The 26,430-nt window shown below is 45.1% G+C and overlaps 1 protein-coding gene across 1 annotated transcript in view; it reads left to right on the top strand.

Annotated features, from left to right (window-relative positions):
• LOC310799086 (monocarboxylate transporter 12-B-like) overlaps nucleotides 1-26,027 on the top strand; it is a gene marked incomplete at both ends in the record, with an annotated part of 147,566 nt that extends 121,539 nt beyond the window's left edge. The window contains one exon of the mRNA XM_083661647.1: nucleotides 25,765-26,027. Within this exon, the coding sequence (XP_083517773.1) occupies nucleotides 25,765-26,027 (263 nt within the window). The remainder of the gene's footprint in view (nucleotides 1-25,764) is intronic.
• Between the last annotated feature and the right edge of the window lie 403 nt (nucleotides 26,028-26,430).

Genomic DNA, 26,430 nt, shown 5'->3' with positions numbered 1-26,430 from the left:
TTCACGAAACTTGCTGGAGATCTTCGGAGACCATCCCAGACCATGTGTGTCAAATTTTGTGCAATTCGACCAAACGGGGGCGCCAGAAATGGGCGTGGCCTAACACACAAAAGGCCGTTACTCCGCACCTGTTTGTCCAATGATCACGAAACCTGGCAGATATATCAAGGAGGATGTCCTAGACAAAATCAGAAGTTTTGTCACCATTTGTGAAAGTGGGCGGGGTCTATGGTGTAAGCATGTAATAGTGGTAAATCAAGTCCAGTCGCATAATCGGCTGCAAACTTCTCAGCCTCATCTGGAATGGCATTTCTAACATGCTATTTTGCGATTTGAGGAAAAGGGGGGCCGCAGATGCTAAAAGTGGGCGTGGCCTAACAAAATATGCCGTAACTTCACACCCCTTTGTAACTCCCAGGCTGTTTCTCCAATTTTCAAGCAACTTTTTTCCACACGTTCACCCGAACGTGCTCTACGAATTTGCCTCAAGGACTATTAGGTGTTCAATTTGCTTGAGGCTTGAAACCCTTCCATTGCCGCTTGCGGCTATATTTTCATTTCATCATTTCATTTTGTTATTTCCCTACAATATATATATCAAATCAAACGTACCTGTGGCTCCAGTCGCTTATGTTGTATGTGTCAATTATTCTATCAAGTATTTCATTATATTCCTCCCAGAGTAGAACCTGCAATACTGGTCCATACCTTATAAGCTCATTATCTGTTCTATAATCCTAATTTAGCTATACATACAGAGAGACGGTTACAAACTAAACAATGTACCATAATAAGCATAACAGACAGTAACGTTAGGCATATTTACGACTGTTACATTCATGATCAACACAAGACGGTAACGTTATTAGTGGGGCTGTTGGTAATTTCTAGAAATATAGCTAAATCTATTAGTTAGCCGGTATAGCATCAAGCTAATGTTACAATAATGTGCAGTCTCACTGCAGCGAACTGCAGTCAGAGCCTTCTTCCCCAGTACCATATAATAGTTGACCAAACTGAACAGGCAAACAATATTCCATAAGCATAACCATAACGTTAGGCATATTTACATTCATTATCAACACAAGACGGTAACGTTATTAGTGGGGCTGGGTGGTCATTTCTATAAATATAGCTAAATCTATTAGTATAGCATCAAGCTAACGTTATAATAGGCAGTCTCACCACCGCAGCTAACTGCAGTCAAACAATAATGTTCCATGACCATAAGCATAACTGTAGTAATGTTAGGCATATTTGTTGCATTGTTGCATTACTTCACACAAGACGGTAATGTTAGCGGAGTTTCTGACCAGGTGGTAAATCCATTAGCAAGCAGCTAACGTTATCTGGCCAAAACCACATTACAAGCAGCAAAGTCCCTCCATGAACCGAAAACACACAACCCTGACTGTAGCTGTCCCCCGATGTCGGTCACATTCCTGCTGTCTGGCCAGACGGGCATCACTAGATGAATATTTATTTATTTTTGTGTGTGTGGACTTTTTGCTGTAGTCTGTGTTGTTGTTTGCTTTTGCTGGCAGCTAGCGACGAACGTAACGTTAGCCACTTCCTGTTAGCAGTCTTCTTCGTTGGTATTTCCGCCGGAGCCATGAGGACGAGAAGCAGACTCGTGAATGCGCAGAACATCACATCCGCCAAATTTGCCGGGAAAGTATAACCCGTGGCCAGCATGAAAATCCTGCAATATCTTTGCAATGGGTGAACGCAGAGAGACGCGGCTTGTTTTTTAAGTTACGGAACGGCGCATTCACTCATTGGTAATAGAAAACACGTTGTGAACATTTATTTTCCCGGCCAAACTTACGGATAGGACCTTTAATCTGCACAGACGCCTTTCAGCATTCGTCAGTGAATTCCTCAATGTTGTCCTTTGTTAATCAGGGAGCTAGCTGCATTAGCTAAAGCAGTCAGACCATGTCAGAGAGACGACAGTCCCTGAGAGTGGGAGGAGGAAACAAATAATCTCGTGGCTACTCCGATGTAAACAAAAGCCGAATAGCCAATCGAAACTCTGTATGCAAATACAAGAGTGGGCCTTTGTTCGCCTTGTTTGCAGGTACTAAAACAACGAGTTTTATTGAACAAGATTAGCATATTTAATGACCCCAGAACGTCTTCATTTTATATGGAATGGATAGTTCAAATAAGCTATGGTGTACTACTGTAAAAAATTAAAATGTTTTTTTTCTTCAAGAAATAGACTTTAGATCCCCCTAGTGGAAAACTGAAACACCCGAGTTGCGGTCCCTAGCGCCAGGAAGTGTCGCATATACAAGACATATTTAGGCTGTTACACACCGAGAGCAACGTCAATATACAAGACAGACCTTAGGCCGTTACACACCAAGAGCGACGTCAATATACAGTACAGAATTGTGAGGCAAATTTTGACCCATCTGTCAATCACAGCAACAGATGTGTACATGCCGGAAGCAAATTTCTGAAGAAACAACCTTGGTCCAAACAATATCGCTCAGCAAAACTCTGCCGTTGGTATGCACGGTTGCTAATCAATTGCATGAAAGGAAGAAAAAATGCTCCTGGTGTCTAGACAGATGACATTAAAAAAGAAAGAACTTAGAACTTATATGTTATTATTCAATAATACACAGAGCCTACTTGATAATGTTCAGGTAGAGGACTGACCATCAACCTTTGATCGCACTGTGCTAACACAAACATCGCCACATCTTAATCATCACAAAGTAATGACTGACTGTCTTATGTAATGGGCGCCACATCATCAGCTGGCCAGGCACAGCTCAGTGATGGGCTCATCTGTCAATCAATGTCCCACTCCAGAGCAAAGGGCATGCTGGGTATCTGAGCTGGAATCCAGGCGAAAGCGGATTGGACTGACTGTAAATCCTAAAGGTCAGCAGTTGCTTCCATTATTTCAGCAGCCAGACACGTTTAGAACAGAAATGCATGCCAGGTGATGCTGCTGGAGACGAGGCGGTTGTTATCGTATGGAAGGAGATCAGTGCCAGAAGCCATTGTATTTTAATTGCATACATTTCAATTAGTCATGCCCACACTAAACGATTGAATTCAAAAACATATATATATATATATATATATATATATATATATATATATATATATATATATATATATATATATATATATATATATATATATATTATTTAAAGGTCCTATCCGTAAGTTATAACTATTACTGACACCGGTGGCCGTTAGAGTAACTGCAGGCAGTGTGTGAATGAGCTGGCGCGCGTGCACCATACTCGCACGCGCCCAAGCAGCTGCCTGGCAACAGCAGACTGTGTTGGTTGCTTTGTAACGTTACAGGATAATTCCTGTTTTTTACACCCCAGACCTTATTTCCAGCTTAAAATATGATGTTTTACTCACCCAAATAACTTTGGTGTCATTCTGATCCCCCTAGAAGATATTCAGATCCGAGTGGAGTCCTGGAACTGGCCAAAACGGGCGTAAACAGGGCATACATCGTCCACACTGTAAATAACGTATTTTCTGTCACATCGCGGTTCATTATGGTTTATTATATAATTATGAGAACATGAATTAACTATGAAACGAAGCTCCATGCTGCCGACAGCCTGCTCTGTTTGCTGTCCGAGTGTCTGTCACATAGATAACACCTCCCGCTTTATCGCCCGCTGCTGTTTGTAATCGATATATGGCCTTATTCCATACGAGTGGCAATTGAATTGAATCGTCCATAATCTTGAAATCAGATCATATCTATATGCTAAGCTAGGCTGTTAAGGTACACAACAAAACAGACAGAGTCAACTCTGACCTGCTTTGGATGTGCTTATGTACTTCTTCTATGGTTTTCTCTTCTTCTGTTACCAAACATAAGCGCTTCTCACTGCTTCTTCTAAAGCACATCCAGGGCAGGTCAGAGTTGACTATTTATACATATCATTAAAGAGTCACCTTCTGATATTTAAGTAGCACAAATGCTGATAGGCTATTGTTGCATAAACCATTGTCGGCGCCATGGATTTTACCAATAATTTGCTCAAACAAATTAATACAGTTTGATATTCTCATGCATACAGAATTGCCATACAGACACACAGCCATATAGTCAAGCAACACATAGCCTAATAAATAACCAACACTAGAAAAGTGAGATCTCCACCTGGACCGTGTTTTCCCCCAAGCTGACCCATAGACCATGTGAGTTACGAGACATCGCCTGAATGCAATGTGTTAGTGAGTGTTGTCATACTGAGATGCTATTGTAAATCATATATTGATTATCTTTATCTTTGTCTTTATTGTTTATTTGAGCAGGGACAGTACACAATAAACATATTGCACCAGAGATAGCTAAGAGCTAATTTGCATCTGTAGTCCCTGGGTGCACAGAGTCCTGTGTGCACATAGTACATATCAAATACAGGAAAAAAGAATCCTTGTGTCTAAACAATCAATATACATGGTACAAAAAAATGATAATACTTACTATTAGTAATATATAACACAGTAAAATATAACACATAGGTAGATAGCATTCCCCTAAGATCACATATTGGTAAATGAGGAGATGATCAGAAATAAATACACAATGTCAGAACACAACAACATGAGACCACACTAATGCATATAGGTGGCCACAGGACTGACCCTCTCTCAGCCACTTCTTGACAGAGGACTTAAAACCTTTGAAAGTACTGCAGCCTTTAACTCATTCATGGCCAGTTTAGGACTGCCAATATTTAGCACAGGCCAAAGATTTTCATAATTGTTGGTCATCTTTCAAGACCCACAGTAAATTATCTATTAGCACCAGAGTGATTTGCAATACCTCAAAATGAAGATGTACGTCTCTGGGTTCACCAGGAAAAAAAAAGTGAGCTTTTAGCATGTTCTGTACTCTACTTATATCCATTTATATACACCCTGTTTTCACCCAATAGGTCTCTCTGAGATGACAAACAGGAGAAAAGTCAATTTCTGTAAAATACACATTCTCAAGCAGAACTCGCTCTCAATTCTTTTATTTTGAACTGTATTGACATCAGACATGTAAATACTATTCGTTATGACACAAATGAAAAAAAATAAAAAAATATATATATATATATATATATATACACATGAAGTGCTTTTTTTTTTACATTCAACAATACAGCAGTGTGAGTGAGTGTGCAGACAGACACACAGACAGACAGACAGACAGACAGACAGACAGACAGACACACCGACAGACAGACAGACAGACAGACAGACACACACACACACACACACACACACACACACACACACACACGATCCCCCTTCATTGCGTGATTTCTAACCCCACATAGGATAAGCAATAACCACGCCCTGTGGCGCCGGGATTGGCCAGGAGCAACACTGGAGGGCACGCAGCCCAGCGATTTCATGAACCAACTGAATAGCTCTTGAGAACAGACAGCGGGCTGCTCTGACTGCCGCTTCTGCCGTGTGTTTATTTTGTTTTGTTCTGGTGCACCCGTCCTTGTCCATGTCTCCCTGACTGTCCTATCCTGCCTGCTATTTGATCGTTCCCGTTTTCCCCTCGGCTATTCAACACGTCCTCCTCACCGCCCTCTGATCGATCATTTCCTCATTCCTCCGATGATCAAACGCATCTGTGGATTACTTTCTCCCCTTTTCTCCGGCTGGCACACAGGAAAGCGACCAGCTCCTGCAGCGCGCGAGGGGCGTTTCAATGGCGTTTCTCCTGTCTGCACAAGGCAAGCTCCTTATCCGTTTTCTGCTTTTCCTCTTGCTCAATTTCAAAACAACAGCTGCGGTATGTGTTTGATCGCGTGTTGTCGGTTGTCTTTGAGGTTTTAGGGACCTGATACCATGTGACAGGCTGGGGAAGTGTTTTAACTATGCGCTGCACGAATAAAAACAAAAACACGTCAAACACGTCATTGGCCCTCTGGGCTATTCCTGATAACACGTCAAAGACGTCATTGGCCCTGAATGAGTTAATGACTACTGGCAGGGTGTTGCACAGCACGCCCGCTTTGACTGTGAATGCAGATAGACTGAATTTGTCACAAATTTGTTGAAGGGGGGGGGGGGGGGGGGGGGGTGTGGGGGGGGGAAAGGCCGTGGAAGATCCTATACAACAAACTGACATTTGCCATCAGCAGGAAATTCTCGAATGTTAGAAAGTTACATTTCTTGATAATGTTACAGTAATGATAGCTGGCTGCGTCATTGTTTTATTGGCCTGGGACCACGTAGTGGCACAATAAGACAGATGTGATAAAATGAAAGAATGAAGATACAGTTTCACCCCATCAGTGATTATATGATTATATATGTATTATATATTATATGTTATATATATATGATTATATATAACAACACCACACTCCATCCGGTTCCGAGCAGCGCACTCCCAAAGTTTGAAGTCAATTGGACGAATGTTTCTCGAGATAAACTGCTTTTTGTGTTGCCAGTAGGTGGCGCTGTCAAATTGCATGAAATTCAGCACTGCACTATGTCGAGTTCCCAGCAGCACACTCCGCAAGTTTGAAGTAAATTGGATGAACAGTTCTCAAGATAAACCACTTTTTGTGTTGCCAGTAGGTGGCGCTGGGCTGAATTGCACGAAATTTGGCACTGCACTGTGTCAAGTTCCCATCAGCGCACTCTCCAAATTTGAAGTCGACGGACGAACGGTTGTTGAGATAAGTTGTTGAGATAAACGATTTTTTTTTGTTGCCAGTAGGTTGTGCTATGCCAAATTGGACGAAAACAGGTCACTGCACTCCGTCATGTAGGCTACTCCTTAGCACACTCCAAAAGTTTGAAGTTGATCCGACCAACGGTATGCGAAGGCAAAGCTAGAGGAGAGGAGGAACACATAGACAGACTATGGAGAGCCGGGACTGCCGTATCAACAAATAAATGAATAAATGTATAAATGAGCAGATAAATACATATATATGTATCATAAATATATGTAGAAATAAATGTAGATGACATAAATGTATATATATGTGTATTTTCCTATTTTTGTACGTTTTATATATTTATTTAATGATTTATTTGTGTATTTATACATTTATACATTTATTTATACATTTATACATTTATTTATACATTTATACATTTATTTATACATTTATACATTTATTTATACATTTATACATTTATACATTTATTTATACATTTATACATTTATTTATACATTTATACATTTATTTATGGCATTTATTTATGTCTGTTTTATTTTATTTCTGTCTGTTTTATTTACCTCCCATTTATTTCTGTGCCTTGTATTTAGTGATGTCTCCTTTGTATTTAGTGATGCGTCCTTGCTTCCTTTCCTTTTCTGTATGCATTTCTGCCTACTCAATGCAAATTAGGGGGGCGGCCCTGTGCATTTATGACTGCTCAATGCAGATTAGGGGGCTGGCCGTCATGGGCTCAAGTCTTTGCCTATTGGCTCGAATGCACATTGTCCTATCTGCTCCAAACTTGTCATGCATGATAAGTGTCCATGCCTGAAGATATCTGCACATCAATATCCATTTACACTCATAGCGCCACCTACTGGCAACAGGAAATGACATGTTTTACACTTACATGAACTGCTCAGAGTGGGTTGAACACATCCACCTCGGATGTGGTCAGAAAATCCTTTACCACCCAATGCAGCTTCATTTTGACGATTATGAGTGCTCATTGACTGGCGTGGGCGTGGCGCCATGGCGAATGTTGATGTTTCGCCATCACACAGGAAGTTGGAGTAACTTCATTGTAGATTGTCCAATCTGCTCCAAACTTGTCATGCATGATAACTGTACATGCCTGAACACATCTAGATGTCAATATCCATTTATAGTCATAGCGCCCCCTACTGGCAACACATAAAGTGCTTTGTAACTTGGCCCTACATGCTCACACGTGCACCAAACTTCACATGTTTGATGAGCATCCCAGCCTGAAGACATCTAGATGACCATTTCGAGTGATAGGCAGAGCACCCCCTACTGGCCACGCAGAAAGCGGTTTGTAACTCGGCCGTACATGGTCACACCCGCAACAAACTTCACATGTTTCATGAGCATCCCAGACTTCACACATGTACATGCCAATATAGCATTATAGGCAGAGCGCCTCCTACTGGCAACACATGAAGTTGATTGTAACTCAACTGAACGTTGTCCTATCTGCTCCAAACTTGTCGTGCATGATAAGTGTCCATGCCTGAAGATATCTGCAGATCAATATTCAGTGATAGTTACAGCGCCACCTACTGGCAAAAGGAAATGACACAAGTTTTACACGTACATGAACTGCTCATAGTGGGTTGACCACATCCACCTCAGATGTGGTCAGAAAAGCCTCAAGCTCTCGATTAACCTTCATTGTGAGGATTATGGGTAAGACATTGATATGTCAATATCCATTTATAGTCATAGCACCCCCTACTGCCAACACATAAATCATTTTGTAACTCGGCAGTACATGGTCCCCCGCGCACCAAAATACACATGTTTGATGACCATCCCAGCCTGAAGACATCTAGATGAACATTTTGAGTGATAGGCAGAGCGCCCCCTTCTGGCCACACAGGGAGTTGGAGTAACTCCATTGTAGATTGTCCAATCTGCTCCAAACTTGTCATGCATGATCAGTGTACATACCTGAAGACATCTAGATGTCAACATCCATTTATAGTCATAGCGCCCCCTACTGCCAACACAGACAGTGGTTTGTAACCCGGCCCTACATGCTCACACGCGCACCAAACGTCACATGTTTGATGAACATCCCAGCCTGAAGACATCTATAGGACCATTTGGAGTTAGTGGCAGAGCGCCCCCTACTGACCACACAGGAAGTTAGAATAACTCCATTGTAGATTGTCCAATCTGCTCCAAACTTGTCATGCATGATAAGTGTCCATGCCTCAAGCCATCTATATGTCAATATCCATTTATAGTCATAGTGCCCCCTACTGGCAACAAAGAAAGTGGTTTGTAACTTGGCCCTACATGCTCACACGTGCACCAACTTCACATGTTTGATGAGCATCCCAGCCTAAAGACATCTAGATGACCATTTGGAGTTATAGGCAGAGCGCCCCCTACTGGCCACACAGGAAGTTGGAGTAACTTTATTGTAGATTGTCCAATCTGCTCCAAACATGTCATGCATGATAAGTGTCCATGCCTGTACACATCTATATGTCAATATCCATTTATAGTCATAGCGCCCCCTACTGGCAACACAGAAAGTGGTTTGTAACTTGGCCCTACATGCTCACACGCGCACCAAACTTCACATGTTTGATGAGCATCCCAGCCTGAAGACATCTAGATGACCATTTGGAGTTAGAGGCAGAGCGCCCCCTACTGGCCACACAGGAAGTTAGAGTAACTCCATTGTAGATTGTCCAATCTGCTCCAAACTTGTCATGCATGATAAGGGTCCATGCCTCAAGCCATTTATATGTCAATATCCATTTATAGTCATAGCGCCCCCTACTGGCAACACAGAAAGTGGTTTGTAACTTGGCCCTACATGCTCACACGCGCACCAAACGTCACATGTTTGATGAGCATCCCAGCCTGAAGACATCTATAGGACCATTTGGAGTTAGAGGTAGAGCGCCCCCTACTGGCCACTAGGGCTGGGTATCGAGTTTCGATACTTACTTGGCACCGAAATGGAAACATCAATACTAAGGGGTATCGAAGTCTACCTTGTCAATCGATACCAATTTTCGATACCAAAACAAAACAGCGTCATTGAGCCTATAAGCATGCGACATGCTTGCACGCCGCGCTCTAATACGGCTGGTGATTGGCTGTCATGTAGAGGCATGCAGGAAACATTACGCCCACTTTAGCCGGTGTGTTTGTTGTGAGCCAGGCGTGCGGTGCGGATATAGTATACAAGAAGTTAGCCACTCAAGCTACTCCTATCCTGGAGTACCATATGGCGAAGATGATGAAAAGCAGGAAAATAAACAGAAACAACACGGACTGGTTTCCACAGACAAGAGAAATAATTGAGAGGTGGGTCAGCTTACCGCAAGTTAGCGGTTATCAGATCCCTCAGTCTGACAAATCCATGCATCTGGCTGTGAGTTGTAGCTAGCAGATCGTTTAATTAATTGCCGCCGTAACGTTATGCGCAAGCGGGCATTGTGTATTTTTAGCAACTCGTTAACAAACGCTGATGTCATGATAGTTTGTTGAATGTTAATGCGATTCATTTATATTGATTGGCTAGTCAGTGAATGCATGAAGTGGAGCTGTCTCGTCAGATTTGACAAGAATGACGTTCTGTTGCAGCAGTGAGCATTAAACACTGATCTGCAACGCTAGCGTTAATGTTTAATTAATTAGCGTTAACGTTATGTGCAAACGGGCAGTTATCGCCCATTATGTATTTTTAGCAACTCGTTAACAAACGCTGATGTCATGATAGTTTGATAGGCTAGTCAATGCTCAACTAGTCTTCCATGCATGAAGTGGAGCCATCTCATCAGTTTGGACAAGAATAGAGTTCTGTTGCATTATAGGCAGAGCGCCCCCTATCGGCAACACAGGGAGTTGATTGTAACTCGACTGAACGTTGTCCTATCTGCTCCGAACCCCGACGCACGGCGGGAGCGAGGGCCCACGACGCTGCCTGCAGCTTTAATTAGGGCCCGAGCACCGGCATGGTCGGTTGGCAAAGGCCCTATTGTATTCCAAAGGATTATTATTAGGGGTCAAGCACGAAGTGCATGGATCCCTATTGTAATTGTTCCGATTATTAGGGGTCCAAGCACAAAGTGCGTGGATCCCTATTGTATCTGTTCTGATTATTTTTTTATTTTTTTTATTCTTCTCCGGTAAAACTGTATGTACAGCTGTTATGTGACCAGCCACCCTCCTCCTCCTCTTCTTCTCTCTCTCTGATCTCATCTACTCTCTCTCTCTCCCCCTCCCTCTGGGGTTTCTGCTCTAATCACCTGAGCAGGAACACCTGGAGTTGATCAGCCCTGGTTAAGGTTAAATGGAGGCTGGAGTAGAGAGCAGGCAGATCTCTCTCTGACCCACACAGCCCACAGCAGCTCCTGGAGAGGAATCTCTCCTCTCCAGTGGTAACTTTCCTTTGTTATTTTAGTTTAGGCTGGAGTCCCCGGTAGTCCTGTTTTCGGTTTAGTTATAGTTTAACTTTTCTTGTTTATAGGTTTATACTGGCTTCAATGACCCAAAGGGGTTGGCCCAGGCCCTTTTGCTGAGTTTGGCCGGATCTCCAGTCTGTTTGGTTTGTAGCCTATTATTTGTGACTTTGAATATTTTTGGGTTTATTTAAATAAATATTATTTACAAATTTGCAACCTTGTCTGGCGTCCTTAATATGTTTTGGTCTTCTGTTGAGCCATTTGTTGACATACTTTGAAGGCCGTAACAACAGCAGAAACTGTAATGCTCAGCATAGCCAGACTGGGCACATAGATTGGAAATGTGCCTCACTACTCAGAAACAAAAAATGACCAATACCGGCCAGATGGTGGCACTATAACAGACCATTTCGCGTTATGCTCCATATCTTCTGAACCGTGTGTCCTATACTCAAAATTTGGATCCTTGGATCAATATGCATCTATCTATATAGGCCGCGCCCATTTACGTGTGCCTAGATTTTCCGCCATTTTGAATTTGATCAAAAACCTACTTTTGTGAACTCCTCCTAGACCGTTTGGCCAAATCACACAGTTTTGAAATCATAAATCTTTTAATGAAACACACCCCGACACTAAATTGCCCACAACTCATTAACTGGTCAATTACAACTGCTGCTGCTACTACTGCTACCAGTCCCACTACTACCAACACTACTATTCCTACTACTGCTACTACTAGGCTACTACTACTACTGCTTGGAAACCGTGAGGTCACCGGATCTCAACCAAACTTTGTTTACTTGTGCACATACCAACTCTGAATAAATGTGCCTTATTTTTTGTTTATTATGTCTCATATATCCCCCATGTCACCGGATGCTTGGACCCCGCACGCCGCTTGCGGCTATATTCTTATTATACTTACACTTTGCACGCATTTTCGAGGGCCTAAACATGCACAAAATGTGGCCAAACTTTGCACATCCGTCAAGGTTTTTGGCCAGGGGCGTGGCTAAATGCCTCCATAGCGCCTCCTACAATCTATAAACGGAATAGCCCTCGCGCTAAGTTTCCCCTACAGCTACGAAAATTGCAGGGCACATGTATAATGGCCAGACTAAGGGAAAAGTCTCTTGGTGCCAGGATCCACACCCAACCGGAAGTCAGCCATTTTGAATTTACTGTGCAATATTTCAGACATTTCACCCATTTCCAGGGGTCAGACTTTAACGAACTCCTCCTAAGGGGTTCATCAGATCACCCTCAAACTTGCACAGCAGATAGAAGAGACCCCAATGATGAAAAGCTATTAAAAGTTTGCATTTACCATGGACGGCGTGGGTGTGGCTACGCGCCGAAGATCGATGTCTCGCCATGACACACGAAGTCGCTGTCACTCGAATGCACATTGTCCTATCTGCTCCAAACTTGTCATGCATGATAACTGTCCATGCCTGAAGACATCTATATGTCAATAACCATTTACAGTCATAGCGCCACCTACTGGCAACAGGAAATTACATGTTTTTTCACTTACATGAACTGCTCAGAGTGGGTTGAACACATCCACCTCGGATGTGGTCAGAAAATCCTTTACCACCCAATGCAGCTTCATTGTGATGATTATGAGTGCTCATTGACCGGCGTGGGCATGGCGCCATGGCGAACGTTGATGTTTCACCGTCACACAGGAAGTTGGAGTAACTCTATTGGAGATTGTCCAATCTCTGCCAAACTGCACGTGCTTCATACGTGTCCCAGCCTGAAGACATCTATATGTCAATATCCATTTAGAGTCATAGCGCCCCCTACTGGCAACTAGGGGGCACTCTGCCTATCACTCCACATGGTCATGTAGATGTGTTCAGGCTGGGATGGTCATCAAACATGTGAATTTTGGGGCGCGTGGGACCGTGTAGGGCCGAGTTACAAACCACTGTCTGTGTTGGCAGTAGGGGGCGCTATGACTATAAATGGATATTGACATATAGATGTCTTCAGGCTGGGACAATGAGCAGTTCATGTAAGTGTAAAAGATGTCATTGCCTGTTGCCAATAGGGGGCGCTCTGCCTATAATGCTCTATTGGCATGTACATGTGTGAAGTCTGGGATGGTCATCAAACATGTGAAGTTTGTTGCGGGTGTGACTATGTACGGCCGAGTTACAAACCGCTTTCTGTGTGGCCAGTAGGGGGCGCTCTGCCTATCACTCCAAATTGTCATCTAGATGTATTCAGGCTGGGATGGTCATCAAACATGTGAAGTTTGGTGCGCGTGTGAGCATGTAGGGGCGAGTTACAAACCACTTTCTGTGTTGCCAGTAGGGGGCGCTATGACTATAAATGGATATTGACATATAGATGTGTACAGGCATGGACACTTATCATGCATGACACGTTTGGAGCAGATTGGACAATCTACAATAAAGTTACTCCAACTTCCTGTGTGGCCAGTAGGGGGCGCTCTGCCTCTAACTCCAAATGGTCATCTAGATGTCTTCAGGCTGGGATGCTCATCAAACATGTGAAGTTGGTGCACGTGTGAGCATGTAGGGCCAAGTTACAAACCACTTTCTTTGTTGCCAGTAGGGGGCACTATGACTATAAATGGATATTGACATATAGATGGTTTGAGGCATGGACACTTAGCATGCATGACAAGTTTGGAGCAGATTGGACAATCTACAATGGAGTTACTCTAACTTCCTCTGTGGCCAGTAGGGGGCGCTCTACCTCTAACTCCAAATGGTCCTATAGATGTCTTCAGGCTGGGATGCTCATCAAACATGTGACGTTTGGTGTGCGTGTGAGCATGTAGGGCCAAGTTACAAACCACTTTCTTTGTTGCCAGTAGGGGGCGCTATGTCTATGAATGGATATTGACATATAGATGGCTTGAGGCATGGACACTTATCATGCATGACAAGTTTGGAGCAGATTGGACAATCTACAATGGAGTTATTCTAACTTCCTGTGTGGTCAGTAGGGGGCGCTCTGCCACTAACTCCAAATGGTCCTATAGATGTCTTCAGGCTGGGATGTTCATCAAACATGTGACGTTTGGTGCGCGTGTGAGCATGTAGGGCCGGGTTACAAACCACTGTCTGTGTTGGCAGTAGGGGGCGCTATGACTATAAATGGATGTTGACATCTAGATGTCTTCAGGTATGTACACTGATCATGCATGACAAGTTTGGAGCAGATTGGACAATCTACAATGGAGTTACTCCAACTCCCTGTGTGGCCAGAAGGGGGCGCTCTGCCTATCACTCAAAATGTTCATCTAGATGTCTTCAGGCTGGGATGGTCATCAAACATGTGTATTTTGGTGCGCGGGGGACCATGTACTGCCGAGTTACAAAATGATTTATGTGTTGGCAGTAGGGGGTGCTATGACTATAAATGGATATTGACATATCAATGTCTTACCCATAATCCTCACAATGAAGGTTAATCGAGAGCTTGAGGCTTTTCTGACCACATCTGAGGTGGATGTGGTCAACCCACTATGAGCAGTTCATGTACGTGTAAAACTTGTGTCATTTCCTTTTGCCAGTAGGTGGCGCTGTAACTATCACTGAATATTGATCTGCAGATATCTTCAGGCATGGACACTTATCATGCACGACAAGTTTGGAGCAGATAGGACAACGTTCAGTTGAGTTACAATCAACTTCATGTGTTGCCAGTAGGAGGCGCTCTGCCTATAATGCTATATTGGTACATGTACATGTACATGTACATGTGTGAAGTCTGGGATGCTCATGAAACATGTGAAGTTTGTTGCGGGTGTGACCATGTACGGCCGAGTTACAAACCGCTTTCTGCGTGGCCAGTAGGGGGTGCTCTGCCTATCACTCGAAATGGTCATCTAGATGTCTTCAGGCTGGGATGCTCATCAAACATGTGAAGTTTGGTGCACGTGTGAGCATGTAGGGCCAAGTTACAAAGCACTTTCTGTGTTGCCAGTAGGGGGCGCTATGACTATAAATGGATATTGACATCTAGATGTGTTCAGGCATGTACAGTTATCATGCATGACAAGTTTGGAGCAGATTGGACAATCTACAATGAAGTTACTCCAACTTCCTGTGTGATGGCGAAACATCAACATTCGCCATGGCGCCACGCCCACGCCAGTCAATGAGCACTCATAATCGTCAAAATGAAGCTGCATTGGGTGGTAAAGGATTTTCTGACCACATCCGAGGTGGATGTGTTCAACCCACTCTGAGCAGTTCATGTAAGTGTAAAACATGTCATTTCCTGTTGCCAGTAGGTGGCGCTATGAGTGTAAATGGATATTGATGTGCAGATATCTTCAGGCATGGACACTTATCATGCATGACAAGTTTGGAGCAGATAGGACAATGTGCATTCGAGCCAATAGGCAAAGACTTGAGCCCATGACGGCCAGCCCCCTAATCTGCATTGAGCAGGCATAAATGCACAGGGCCGCCCCCCTAATTTGCATTGAGTAGGCAGAAATGCATACAGAAAAGGAAAGGAAGCAAGGACGCATCACTAAATACAAAGGAGACATCACTAAATACAAGGCACAGAAATAAATGGGAGGTAAATAAAACAGACAGAAATAAAATAAAACAGACATAAATAAATGCCATAAATAAATGTATAAATGTATAAATAAATGTATAAATGTATAAATAAATGTATAAATGTATAAATGTATAAATAAATGTATAAATGTATAAATAAATGTATAAATGTATAAATAAATGTATAAATGTATAAATAAATGTATAAATGTATAAATACACAAATAAATCATTAAATAAATATATAAAACGTACAAAAATAGGAAAATACACATATATATACATTTATGTCATCTACATTTATTTCTACATATATTTATGATACATATATATGTATTTATCTGCTCATTTATACATTTATTCATTTATTTGTTGATACGGCAGTCCCGGCTCTCCATACAGACAGACGCGGCCGAAAATATGATCTCCTGGCGGAGATAATAATAATAATAATAATAACAACAAACTACAGGGTATTTACAAGCCTGCCCGATACGACTGTTGTCACCCATAGACTCAGTAGGCTCGCCATCAGCCCCATTCCCATCGCTGATAAACCTGCTAGTAGGTCAGAAATGCTGGGTTCTATCTTCCCAAAAGCGCTATTTTAGCGTTTGCGCTCATTTAATGCCGTGTGCAATGCAAATTGGGGGCGGACACAAGAGCATGCCTGTGATAAATGTACTGGGCATTGGCTGCCACAAGCCAAAGCAGGCGTTTCAGTGCTAAAATGTGGTGATAGATGGCATTATACTATAGTCAGCAGCGCGCAATTACTTTGCGCTAAAAGCTTTGAAAAGGACCTCTTACGCGCAACTACCTCTCTGCGCTGGGTGCGCTGCATGGAGATTACCGTTGCGCTCCCAGCGCAGAGAGGTATTTGTGCAGTGGAAAGTGGAATTTGTTTTGGATATGTCATTACGCACAGCCTTGCCACTCCAAGACATCAAATTATGATCCTAAAATTGGGTATTAGCAGATAACTCAGTGAGGCAATCAACTATAACTCACTGAGAAACTTTTATCACATCGCAAAGAGGGAAATTAATTAAGAAAACTTGTTGGACAATGGACATAGGCTATTTACCTCGAATAGTACCTCGAATTTACCTACGAACCTCGGTTGCCACTCGTTAACTCGAACCAGGTTTTTCTAATCAAGCTGAGAGCTGGTGCACAGGAAAATGCCCGTGCACTGGAGCTCATGCCCGCAAAAGAGGCGTGGTTTTTAACAACTGCCAATCACAAGGCAATATGGACTGCTCCAACTCCGACAGCGCCAGACACGCCTATTTCCTCATTGAATGAAACCGCAAATAAAAATCTGCGTTGGATATTATTAGTCTGTTCCCGAATGACTGTCTAAAGTGACCACTTTTATCCACACCAGTAATTTCTTTGAAGAGCTGTTTCTACCTCCACGTAGGCTATCTACAGCAGCTCAATTCACCCTCTCAATAAACTCAAAACCGGCATGTCTTTTGTGGAAGCAATGTGTAATCTATCTCAGTCCAAAATCCGTATGTATAGACCATTTAGGCTCAATGAATAATAATGATCTCATGATGTGTTTAGTCGCACTGATTGAATAATTCCTATAGGCTAATCAATAAAAAAAAGAATGATAATAAAATAAAATAAATGCTTCTGAACTGAATCGACACAGTACGTGCAGGCATAGATTTCATTTATAAAAAATAGCCTATTTTGTGGTCACATATATAGGCTATTGTCAGCAGAGTCGCATATCTCCATATTTCATATAATGATGCTGGAAATATGAAGTTCAATCACATCATACAGGCCAAAAGCAACACAGTTGCAGCTGCAAAATGCAGGAGTAGCCTAGATATGAATCATCTTAATATGGGATCGCCTGTGTGCAGGTGATCCCATATTAAATTGCTTAGATGTAGTAGGCTATTCTAGCATGTATCACCATTTCAATTCCAACCCAACGTCAGTCTCAGCTCCGTTTGCACACACGGCACCGTGCGCTTTGGAGACATTTATGTAACCTTTTTATGCCGGTTTAGTGATATTTCTCCACTCACTATTCAGCTGCAATCGATCAGCGGGGTCAAACAACGTATCTAGGCTACTTGAGAGCACAACAATGAATATATAAAAACATATTCCAAAGTGGTAAGTAGGGCTTAATTAAAATGTAGCCTGCAACAGGTGCAAGGCTTTAGTCCTTGATGTTGTGCTCGTTATTTGGGTGAATTAAGTTAGGTAAAATAAAATATTAATAATCAGAAAATTATTAATATTTCATAAAATTATTAAAATATCAAATATGTAATCCTTGATAAGGATCAACCTTGGGGCACCACCTGCCTGATCGCAGGACCTAATCTGAATCACCTTTAGTCTTATCTGAAGTGGGGGAGTTTCTAATCCTTAAGCAACAGTTCACCACAGCTATCACAAAATCACTCTGAAACAGTTGAATTCTATTAAAAGTTGACACTATTTATTATATATAAAATAATAGAGAGGTATGGGCAATACAGTCAATGAATTTCAGTTATAACTAAGTTATATTCTAAAACACTTCGCTATAATGGGGAGAGAAAGCGTGAGGTTGAGAGAATTTATCTGCAGGGAAAGTGTAAGGCACCGGTTGGACACTAGGGGGAGGCAGAGTGTGTGTGTGTGTGCAAGTGTGTGCGTGGCTGGGAAGCTATACCGATCTCTACCCAAAATGGCGGACCTGGAGTGGTAGGCCGACACAAGATGGATGACAAAGGGGTGTGTTTGACACAAGATGGAGGTCAGGCGACCAGTGGCTATGTGTGTGTATTTATAGGGGAAAGGTTCGTGCACGCGCTTGCGCACGTGCCCGTGGCGAAGAACTAACGCTGTCTAGATGAAAAAGGCCGCGAGGTACTCGCTTCACCACGGTTAGGGTTTAACCGACGTTTAACTGGTGAAATTAGTTCCCCTCGGCTCATAGACTATCTTAGACCCGCTTCAGCGGCTCGGTGAAGAATTAAATGGCTAGCGTTTAAACACTCGGATTCAGTAATGCATATATGAGCACAATTACAGTCAGACACAACAGTCACAGATTCATTTACAGCATGATATCAGTCAATCATGTATATCTATGGATATATATCATCTAACTCTAAACAATTCTAAGTCCGGACTTGAGTGATCAATTCAGTCTCTTACTTGGCGTGCACGCTCAGTCCTGCACACGCGGGTGCAGTGGTTTGTTATGGTCGGTCTCGCAAGGTTCCTCCGGCGCGGAGGGGGGGGGGGATGCTCGTCTAGCGTGCGTCCGCTGTCCCGTGAAGGAAGGAGTGGAGGGGTGAGAGCAGGCAGTCGAACTCAGCTGGCCACGTTGGGTTCTTGGATCTGCTGTCGTCTCGGTGGAGGAAAGGGGGATCTCACAGCTCGCTTCTTCGGGTTGAAGGCACTCGCCTGGTCGAGGCGATGCGGGTCGGGTTCAGGATATCAAAGCTAGCTTAGCTCTGATGGAGGTTTCGTCAGGCCTGGTAGCGGCCTTGCTGCTCAGCTGCGAGGAGGGGGGAAGGGCGGTTTGTCTCGAGTTAAACCACACGTCCTGTCGTAGCGATGTGCCACTTAGAACTTCTCAGAGGAGGACCTGTCTGTAGCTAGGCTACGTAGGAACTGAAGATTTTGGGGCTTCAACCCTGTATATAATGTGATGTGCAGGGCGTGTCTTTGTTGTAGATCAGCCACTCCAATTGGCTCATCTTATCTCACTTACAGACAGGAGAGTTGGCTGTCCTTTTGTCACTCTTTGCTAACAAAGGAATGGCTCGGTTCCCTGCCGTTTTAGCATGGGTGTGTTATTCAAATTGGCCAAATGGCCAGGTATGTGGGGGTTGTGTCTCCCACTGTCTCCACACAGAACAGCTAGTATTCATCCAACATGTCTTTCATTCAATGTCAGTGTTCATTCAACATGTCTTTTATTCACTGTCAGTGTACATTCTGGCCCAACATCCCCCCGATGGTTGAAAGGGTGTGTTCTGGCGCAGTCTTTCGAGCATCTCCAGGGCCATGCGGCCTGAGGGTGGCGACCCATTGGTTGCCTAGTCCGTGAGGCTGAAAGGAGCAAGTTCGTTAGGTCCTACGTTATGTGGTCCTATCTGGGCTCATGTCCGGGCCGATCACCTGTGTCCGGGCAGGACTTTTTCTCAAGCTATTCTATCATTCTATATCACACACAAACAATACATTCAGATTGTCATACTAGTCTACATCACACAAAGCAATACATTTAGATTGTCATCCTTCAAGTTTCTTAGGCAGGGCCTGGGCCCGGTTCTCTGTCTTGGTCACTTAGCTCTTCGTGTTTACACGATTTGCATAAGGGGAAGGGAGAGAAGGAGTGTGAGGTAGTGTGATGACCTGGTTACATGTTTGGTGAATGGGGGTCCAGTTGCCTTGGGGCTGAACTAGACTAGTTTGGTCCCTTCAGCCAGGGGCTGCTGTTGAAGGGTGTCTCCAATCGTGAGATTGTGACATTGAAATGCGTCCATTATCTCAACGTCCACGTCATGTCTGTCAGGGTTGAGATAATGGAGGACAGTGTCATCGATGTGTACTGTGGCCCCTCGGGGGACTGTGTAGAACACCATCTGATTCATAGGCTCAGTTTAGTGACCGTGTCATAGCGGTTGTGTGACAGTGTTTTAGCCTATATGTTCTGCGGTTCAATGATTGGTAGGTTGACAAGGAATCCTATTTCTAGATGCTGTGGATCTATGAAAATTGGGATTGCACTGCCAAGACTATATGCCAAGTGTACCTGAGAGGGCTAGGCCACGGTGGTCGTGGCGGATTTTAAGATTTGTTCAACCAGAGATAGGGAGACTAGGTAGGGGGGTATGTTACCCCCACTCAGACTGGTGACTGAGGAGGATATCTCCCTGTAAGGTCTTGTGTCAAGTCTCTGGTCGCGTGCACATAGGTCTTGTCCTCTCGTACTATGCTGGTTAGAGTCTGTAAGGCATGGAGGTTGAGTCTGAGTTACTGGCAGTAGGGCTCTATGTAGCATAGGTTAGTGGTTAGTGCATACTAGCGGAGTGAGTGGACATGCACCTATCCTGGCTACCCTACTAAGTCTCGTTCACTACCTCTGTGGTGGGGCTTGCCCCCCCCCCCTTTGGAGGTGTGTACAAGCTGTTAACTGACACTCCCAGTGGCTGCCGCATCAGCGCTGGGTCAGGTGCATGCGTCGGGTTCTGCACCAGAGTGTTGGTTGAACGATTGTCCAACTTAAAGAAAGGAGTGCTGCGCATCGTCATGTTTTGTTCTCTGTGCCGGGGCAACGGCTGGGAGAATGCCTGCCTGCCAGGCAGTTTCTGTCCTGGGCTGATGGCCAGGCGTATGGGAACATTCGCGGTTCGAGCGGGAACTGACGTGCGGGTTTCGTTTGCGGAGAATGCGGGGAGCAGCCGCTCCTGTTTGCACAGGCGGCGGTACAGCTCGGGGCTAGCAGTGGAAACGTTGCGTGCCGGCAGCGATGTGCCAGCTTCCTTGATGACAGCGACTTGTCTGTCTGTGCTAGGCTGGCGGCCAGGTGACGCCCATGGCTTTGGCGTTTGAACCTGAGCCCAAATGCGATTGCTGGAGCAGTCGATGATTGGGACTAGCCGGTCCAGGAGATCCTGGCCAATGAGAAGCGGTTCGGTATCGAGAGGGCTGATGTGAATGGGGTGGCGTATAGTCATCCCCTGGAAGGTAATGTCCAGCAGAGCACGCTCAGCAATGGGGGTTTGGTCTTGTGTGTAGCTGGTGATGCTAACATCACAAGGCTCGATCCGAAGTGGCCTATTGGTGGCGTGCATGGCTATGCAGACCTTCTCGAAGGTGTTGGCACTCATCAAGCTGATGGAGGCTCCTGTGTCCACTAAGGCGAGGGTGCGAGTGCACCCCCCTACCACCACTGGGGTGTAGATATGATGGGCGTTGCCCTTGCGGACAAGGTTGCCCATGAAAGTTAGAGTAGGACGGTTTGGTGAAGCCTGAGAAGGAGACTTAGGAAGGGATCTGGTTCTTCGGGGTCCCCTTTGTTGACAAAGCGAACTCTGGCAGGTGGCGGAGGTTCCCCCCTGAGTCATGCGACCGGGGTTTTGTCTGGCTCCGGCGGGGAGCCAGCTGGTTTGTCTTTATCGAAGAACATTTTTACTGTCAGCTAAAGCGTTCAGCAGTCGGGTCGACTGGTCTTCCGCGGTTGTTCGCCTGTCCCTACCGTCGGTGTCGTCCCCTGACTTCTTCTTCTTCTTGGGTTTACGTGGTTTCTTCCATGGCTTTTCCTGGGTTTGGCCTTGGAAGTTACCTGACGGGTGTGGGTCCTGGTCTTGGCTCTGCCCGGACCGTCCCTGACTTGGATGGTAGAAGCTACCATGAGGATTTTGGGCCGGCTCCTGGTTCTGCCAGGGCCGTCCCTGGGGGTTTTCTCCCCCTTTGCCCCCGCCCCTGGAGCTTACCTGCCTGTCGGGCTGGTGGCTGGGTGCGTGGGGCCGCGGTGGCCGGGGAACAGCTGGTGCTCTGACTTGGGGCACTTTGTCGCCCTCTCGGGCTAGACTGTCAGCTACTGGGTTCTCTACTCGGTAGTGGGTCGCTCCAGATTGGTGAGAGAGCGCTTGACCTCCCGTATGTAATGGTCAATGTTAGAGGCACGGTTAGTCGGGTCAAAGCGTTCTATGTCCTTGGCGAAGGACTCGATCCGTCGGTCGCGGATGTCCCTTTCCCGCGTGGTGAGCAGATCCTCAGAGTCGGACGACGGTGAGTCACTGAGGTCGTCCTGCTCCGGGCCGCGCCCCCCCCCCCCAATCCAGAAAGGGGTGGGCGTCGCCTCGACCATGGCAACGTCCTTCCTCCCGTCCCGGGGGAGGGGAGGAGTCGATGTAGCGATCATTGCGGTGCTGCCCCCCATCGCGCTCGGGCGCAGATGAGGGGTCACAGTGATGGCGGTCATCATGGCGTGGCGGCGGCGTGTTGTCACGATTGTGATCATTGTGGCGACGCCCCCCCTCGCGCGTGCACGGTGGGGAATCGTTGCGGTAGTGACGCTCGCTTCTCCTACTCTGCTGGTGATCGTCAGAGCTATGTCCCCCCTCGCTCTTGCATGGCGGGGGGTCATAGCAGTAGTGACGCTCGCTTCTCCTAGTCTCTTGGTGATTGTCGTTCCAGGTGTCGTCTGCCCCCCACCCCAAAGGTGGGGGGCAGTCGTCTCGGCGACGGTCATCTTGGCGACATGGCGGAGAGTAGGCACGACGGCGGTCGACATAGCGATGTCCCCCCTCGCTCTTGCGTTGCGGGGGGTCATCTTGGCGACATGGCGGAGAGTAGGCACGACGGCGGTCCACATAGCGATGTCCCCCCTCGCTCTTGCGTTGCGGGGGGTCTTGGACGGCTTATCTGGCGCAATGATAGAGCCCATATATATTTTGTGATGCCATGTCTGTTTCTTTGCTCGACATAAATATATTTTGTGATGCCATGTCTGTTTGTTTGCTCGACTTTTCGTGCTGGAAATGTACTTCCATATTGTGGCACCTAGAGACCACAGCCACAGGTTCCAACGCCGTTAAGGCACACACACCAAGAAGCAGCTTAATATTAAAATAGGAATCTTTATTATCGACAAAAATATATAGGCTATATATGTTTTAATTAAAACAGCTCATAGCATCACAGCACAGGTTGGTTGACACTTGTTACATATCACCACGTCATGTTACGTGTAAGGGCTCCCGCAGGATGGTGGTCTTACACAGTAGCCTAAGTTATACAATCAAATCAAACTAATGTATCACAATGACGAAATAAACCATAACCAGCCAAGGCAGTGGCTCAAGAAGCCCCTTGCACGGGTGGTCCGCCAGCATATCACACACGTTTGTGGTCGGCCACTCGTTACGAAAGACACCTCTGGGGCTCGCGCTCCCGAAAGAAAGCAGCAACAGCACACCAGCCTGTCGCAGCCTCACTGGTATGAACGTATAGGTTACCCCAGCGGTGCGTACAAGACCCCAGCCCTCCGTCGAGGCAAACAGAGCCCAGCAGCCGTGGAATCACCAGAAAAGCGCCACTGATTCGCCAGATACTGTACACGCCTACTGTCTGGATAGGCCAAGCACAAAGATCGACAGATAAGACCGCCAAAGAGAAACAATACACCGGGACATACCAAACAGTTTGGACAGGAGGGGTGTAAATGAAGCAACTCAGTAGTTGTTGAAGTCCGAAAAGCAAACATTACACACAAACAAAACGTTTATATATTTTTATCTAATCAAAATTGTATACCCCTCCCCTGGACTCAAATTAAAGAGAGTGTACCCTCCCTCAAACTAAATTTAAAACAAGATTACCCTCCCCTATTTTCCTCCAGTGGCCCCTTCCCTAAATAACGAACCACTAAGCCACTAATCTTGCTTCGTGGTATAGGCCTCAGAAGTAGCTCAGGGTCTGATGTATAATATATTGTATGTAGTGTAAAGTTGTGTGAACTGTCACAGTTTTTAAAATGAAGTGAATTTAGTAAAAAGTACAGCCTCAAGGCTGGCCATTATAAAGAGGCGGTATTAGCTCAGGAGGTAGAGCTGTCACCTGGGAGTCGAAAAGCTCCCCGGTTCGAGGCTGGCCCCTCCCGGTAGCATGCCGAAGTGTCCCTGAGCATGACACCAAACCCCTAACTACTCCTGACGCCTCGGTGTGTGAATGTGTGAGTGTAAATGGGTGAATGTGAGGTCTAGACTATATAACATGGTTTCTACATGTATAAATACAGTCCGTTTACCATTATAAAGGCTGAAACAATAAAATGTAAAGTGCGATTTCTCAAACACTCCAAAGTTTGGAGTCCAATCTAGTCTAATCTAAATCTGAATTGAGGTGATAGAGTCAGAAAAGTGGTGACTCATTTCAAGTTTAAATGGAGTGTCTATTTTAGGGTTAGTATGGAGCAGTTAGAGTTCAAAGAGGGCATGGTTTCACATTGAACTGCTGTTTAAAATAAAAGGCAGTTGCCTCCAGTAAGCCATGTTTGCCAACACTGACTGTATAACAAGATAAAGAGCTGAAAATTGGGGAAGTAGAGAAAAAGAGCAAAAGGAGAGACAGAAAAGTGTCTAACGTTTACGCTAACGTTAGATATAAAACAAATTGTATGTGTTGTTCATATGCTGGAACCGCATCTCGATTTAGTTAATTCTATGACCATTGGTAAAGTAATGTGGTAGCTAGCTAACGTTAGCTAAACAAGCTAATTTAGCATTATCTAGCTACAGTCTGGGCACTTATGCTGCATTGTTTATGGCCAGAGCTGGCAAGTGGCAAAAGCGTCATCTCCAACCTATGCCTCGAGCTTCAAGGCTTCAAGTGGTAAAACCATGGATGCTAATAACCATTAGCTGTCTAAGCTAACAGCTAATAACAACAATAACGTCTAATTGTGTGGGTTTAACCACCTATTGTATTGGTATGCTGATTGGTCTGAAAGCTTACTATTGTTGAAAATAAAATAAAAATGTGTCAAAAATGTGTTTTAAATTCTTACAATCGAGGGTGCCATGTTGAAATGATGCGCTGGGAGCAACTATGGGTTGAGAAATCATACCCGAGTTTGCGAGTAGGAACTCCGAGTTAACGTGGCATTTTATTAGATTTTTGCTAAGTAGCAATTTGCGACTTAAGGTAAGGTGTTACTTAGTTATTGTAATAAGATTACAGTAACGCGTTACTTAGTTACTGTAATCCGATTACAGTAACATTTTACTTAGTTACTGTATGGCCCCGCCCACTCTGTCCCAAACAGCTCCCAGTGGGTGGGGATGATGTCTCTTGGCCCCGCCCACTCTGTCCCTAATGGCTCCCAGTGGGCGGGGGATGAAACCTCTTGGCCCCGCCCACTCCCATTTGGGCAACTCTGTACCATTTGGACTACTTTGTTACAAATGGCTGCTGATGGGCGGGGGGTGATGCGCCTTGGCCCGCCCACTCCCATTTACTACTCTCTCCCTTCTCTCTCTCCCTTCTCTCTCTGTCTCCCACTCTTCTCTCTCTCGCTCCCTGCAGGTTGGCTGGTTGATGTAACAGGAAGTTACACGGCCACGTTCTTCCTCAGTGGTGCTGCCCTCCTGAGCAGTGCATTGGTCCTCTCCATGGTTGCCGGGATACGCCGCTGCCGCCGTCGGCAGGCGATGCAGCATCAGTCGGCCGCCGTCACCAAGGACACCAAGCCCGAGCCCCGCCCCCACGGGATGGCCGACCAATCAGACTCCTACATTGCCTTCAACAAAGCGGCCAAGCCAGCCAACAGTCAGATCATCGCCTCATGAAAAGTTATGTTTGTAAAGCTGGAGCCTGTTGGAAGGGAGAGCAGCGGTTTGCCAAGACAGACGTCAATCAAATAATTACTAATTATTTTACAGTATTGGTAATGGATTTTTTTTTTACTGGAGCCCAGTGCTGTTTCTAACTCAGTGGGTAGCTCCATGTGCGGGGGGGGGGGGGTCTTCTCACTTCTCACTCACACTTTCGAATCGTTAGTTTCAAGTCAATCGCTAGTTTCAAGTCTTCTTCAGTACAGCATGATGTTCATTTTGTAAATTATGGTCCCATAAAGTAGATGACAAAGCAGACTATGTTTTGGGGCGTGATAGCAGGCTCTGTGGGAAACCCCTGGTCTCACGCTAGCTGTCCTCAAACCAGTGGTGGCTGGTCCATTGAGGCACAGGAAGA

This window comes from Poromitra crassiceps, assembly GCF_964638095.1.
Source record: "Poromitra crassiceps genome assembly, chromosome: 27".
Classification (NCBI taxonomy): Eukaryota; Metazoa; Chordata; class Actinopteri; order Beryciformes; family Melamphaidae; genus Poromitra; species Poromitra crassiceps.
Note: the sequence above shows the minus strand (reverse complement) of the source record. Positions and strands in the feature narration are given on the sequence as shown.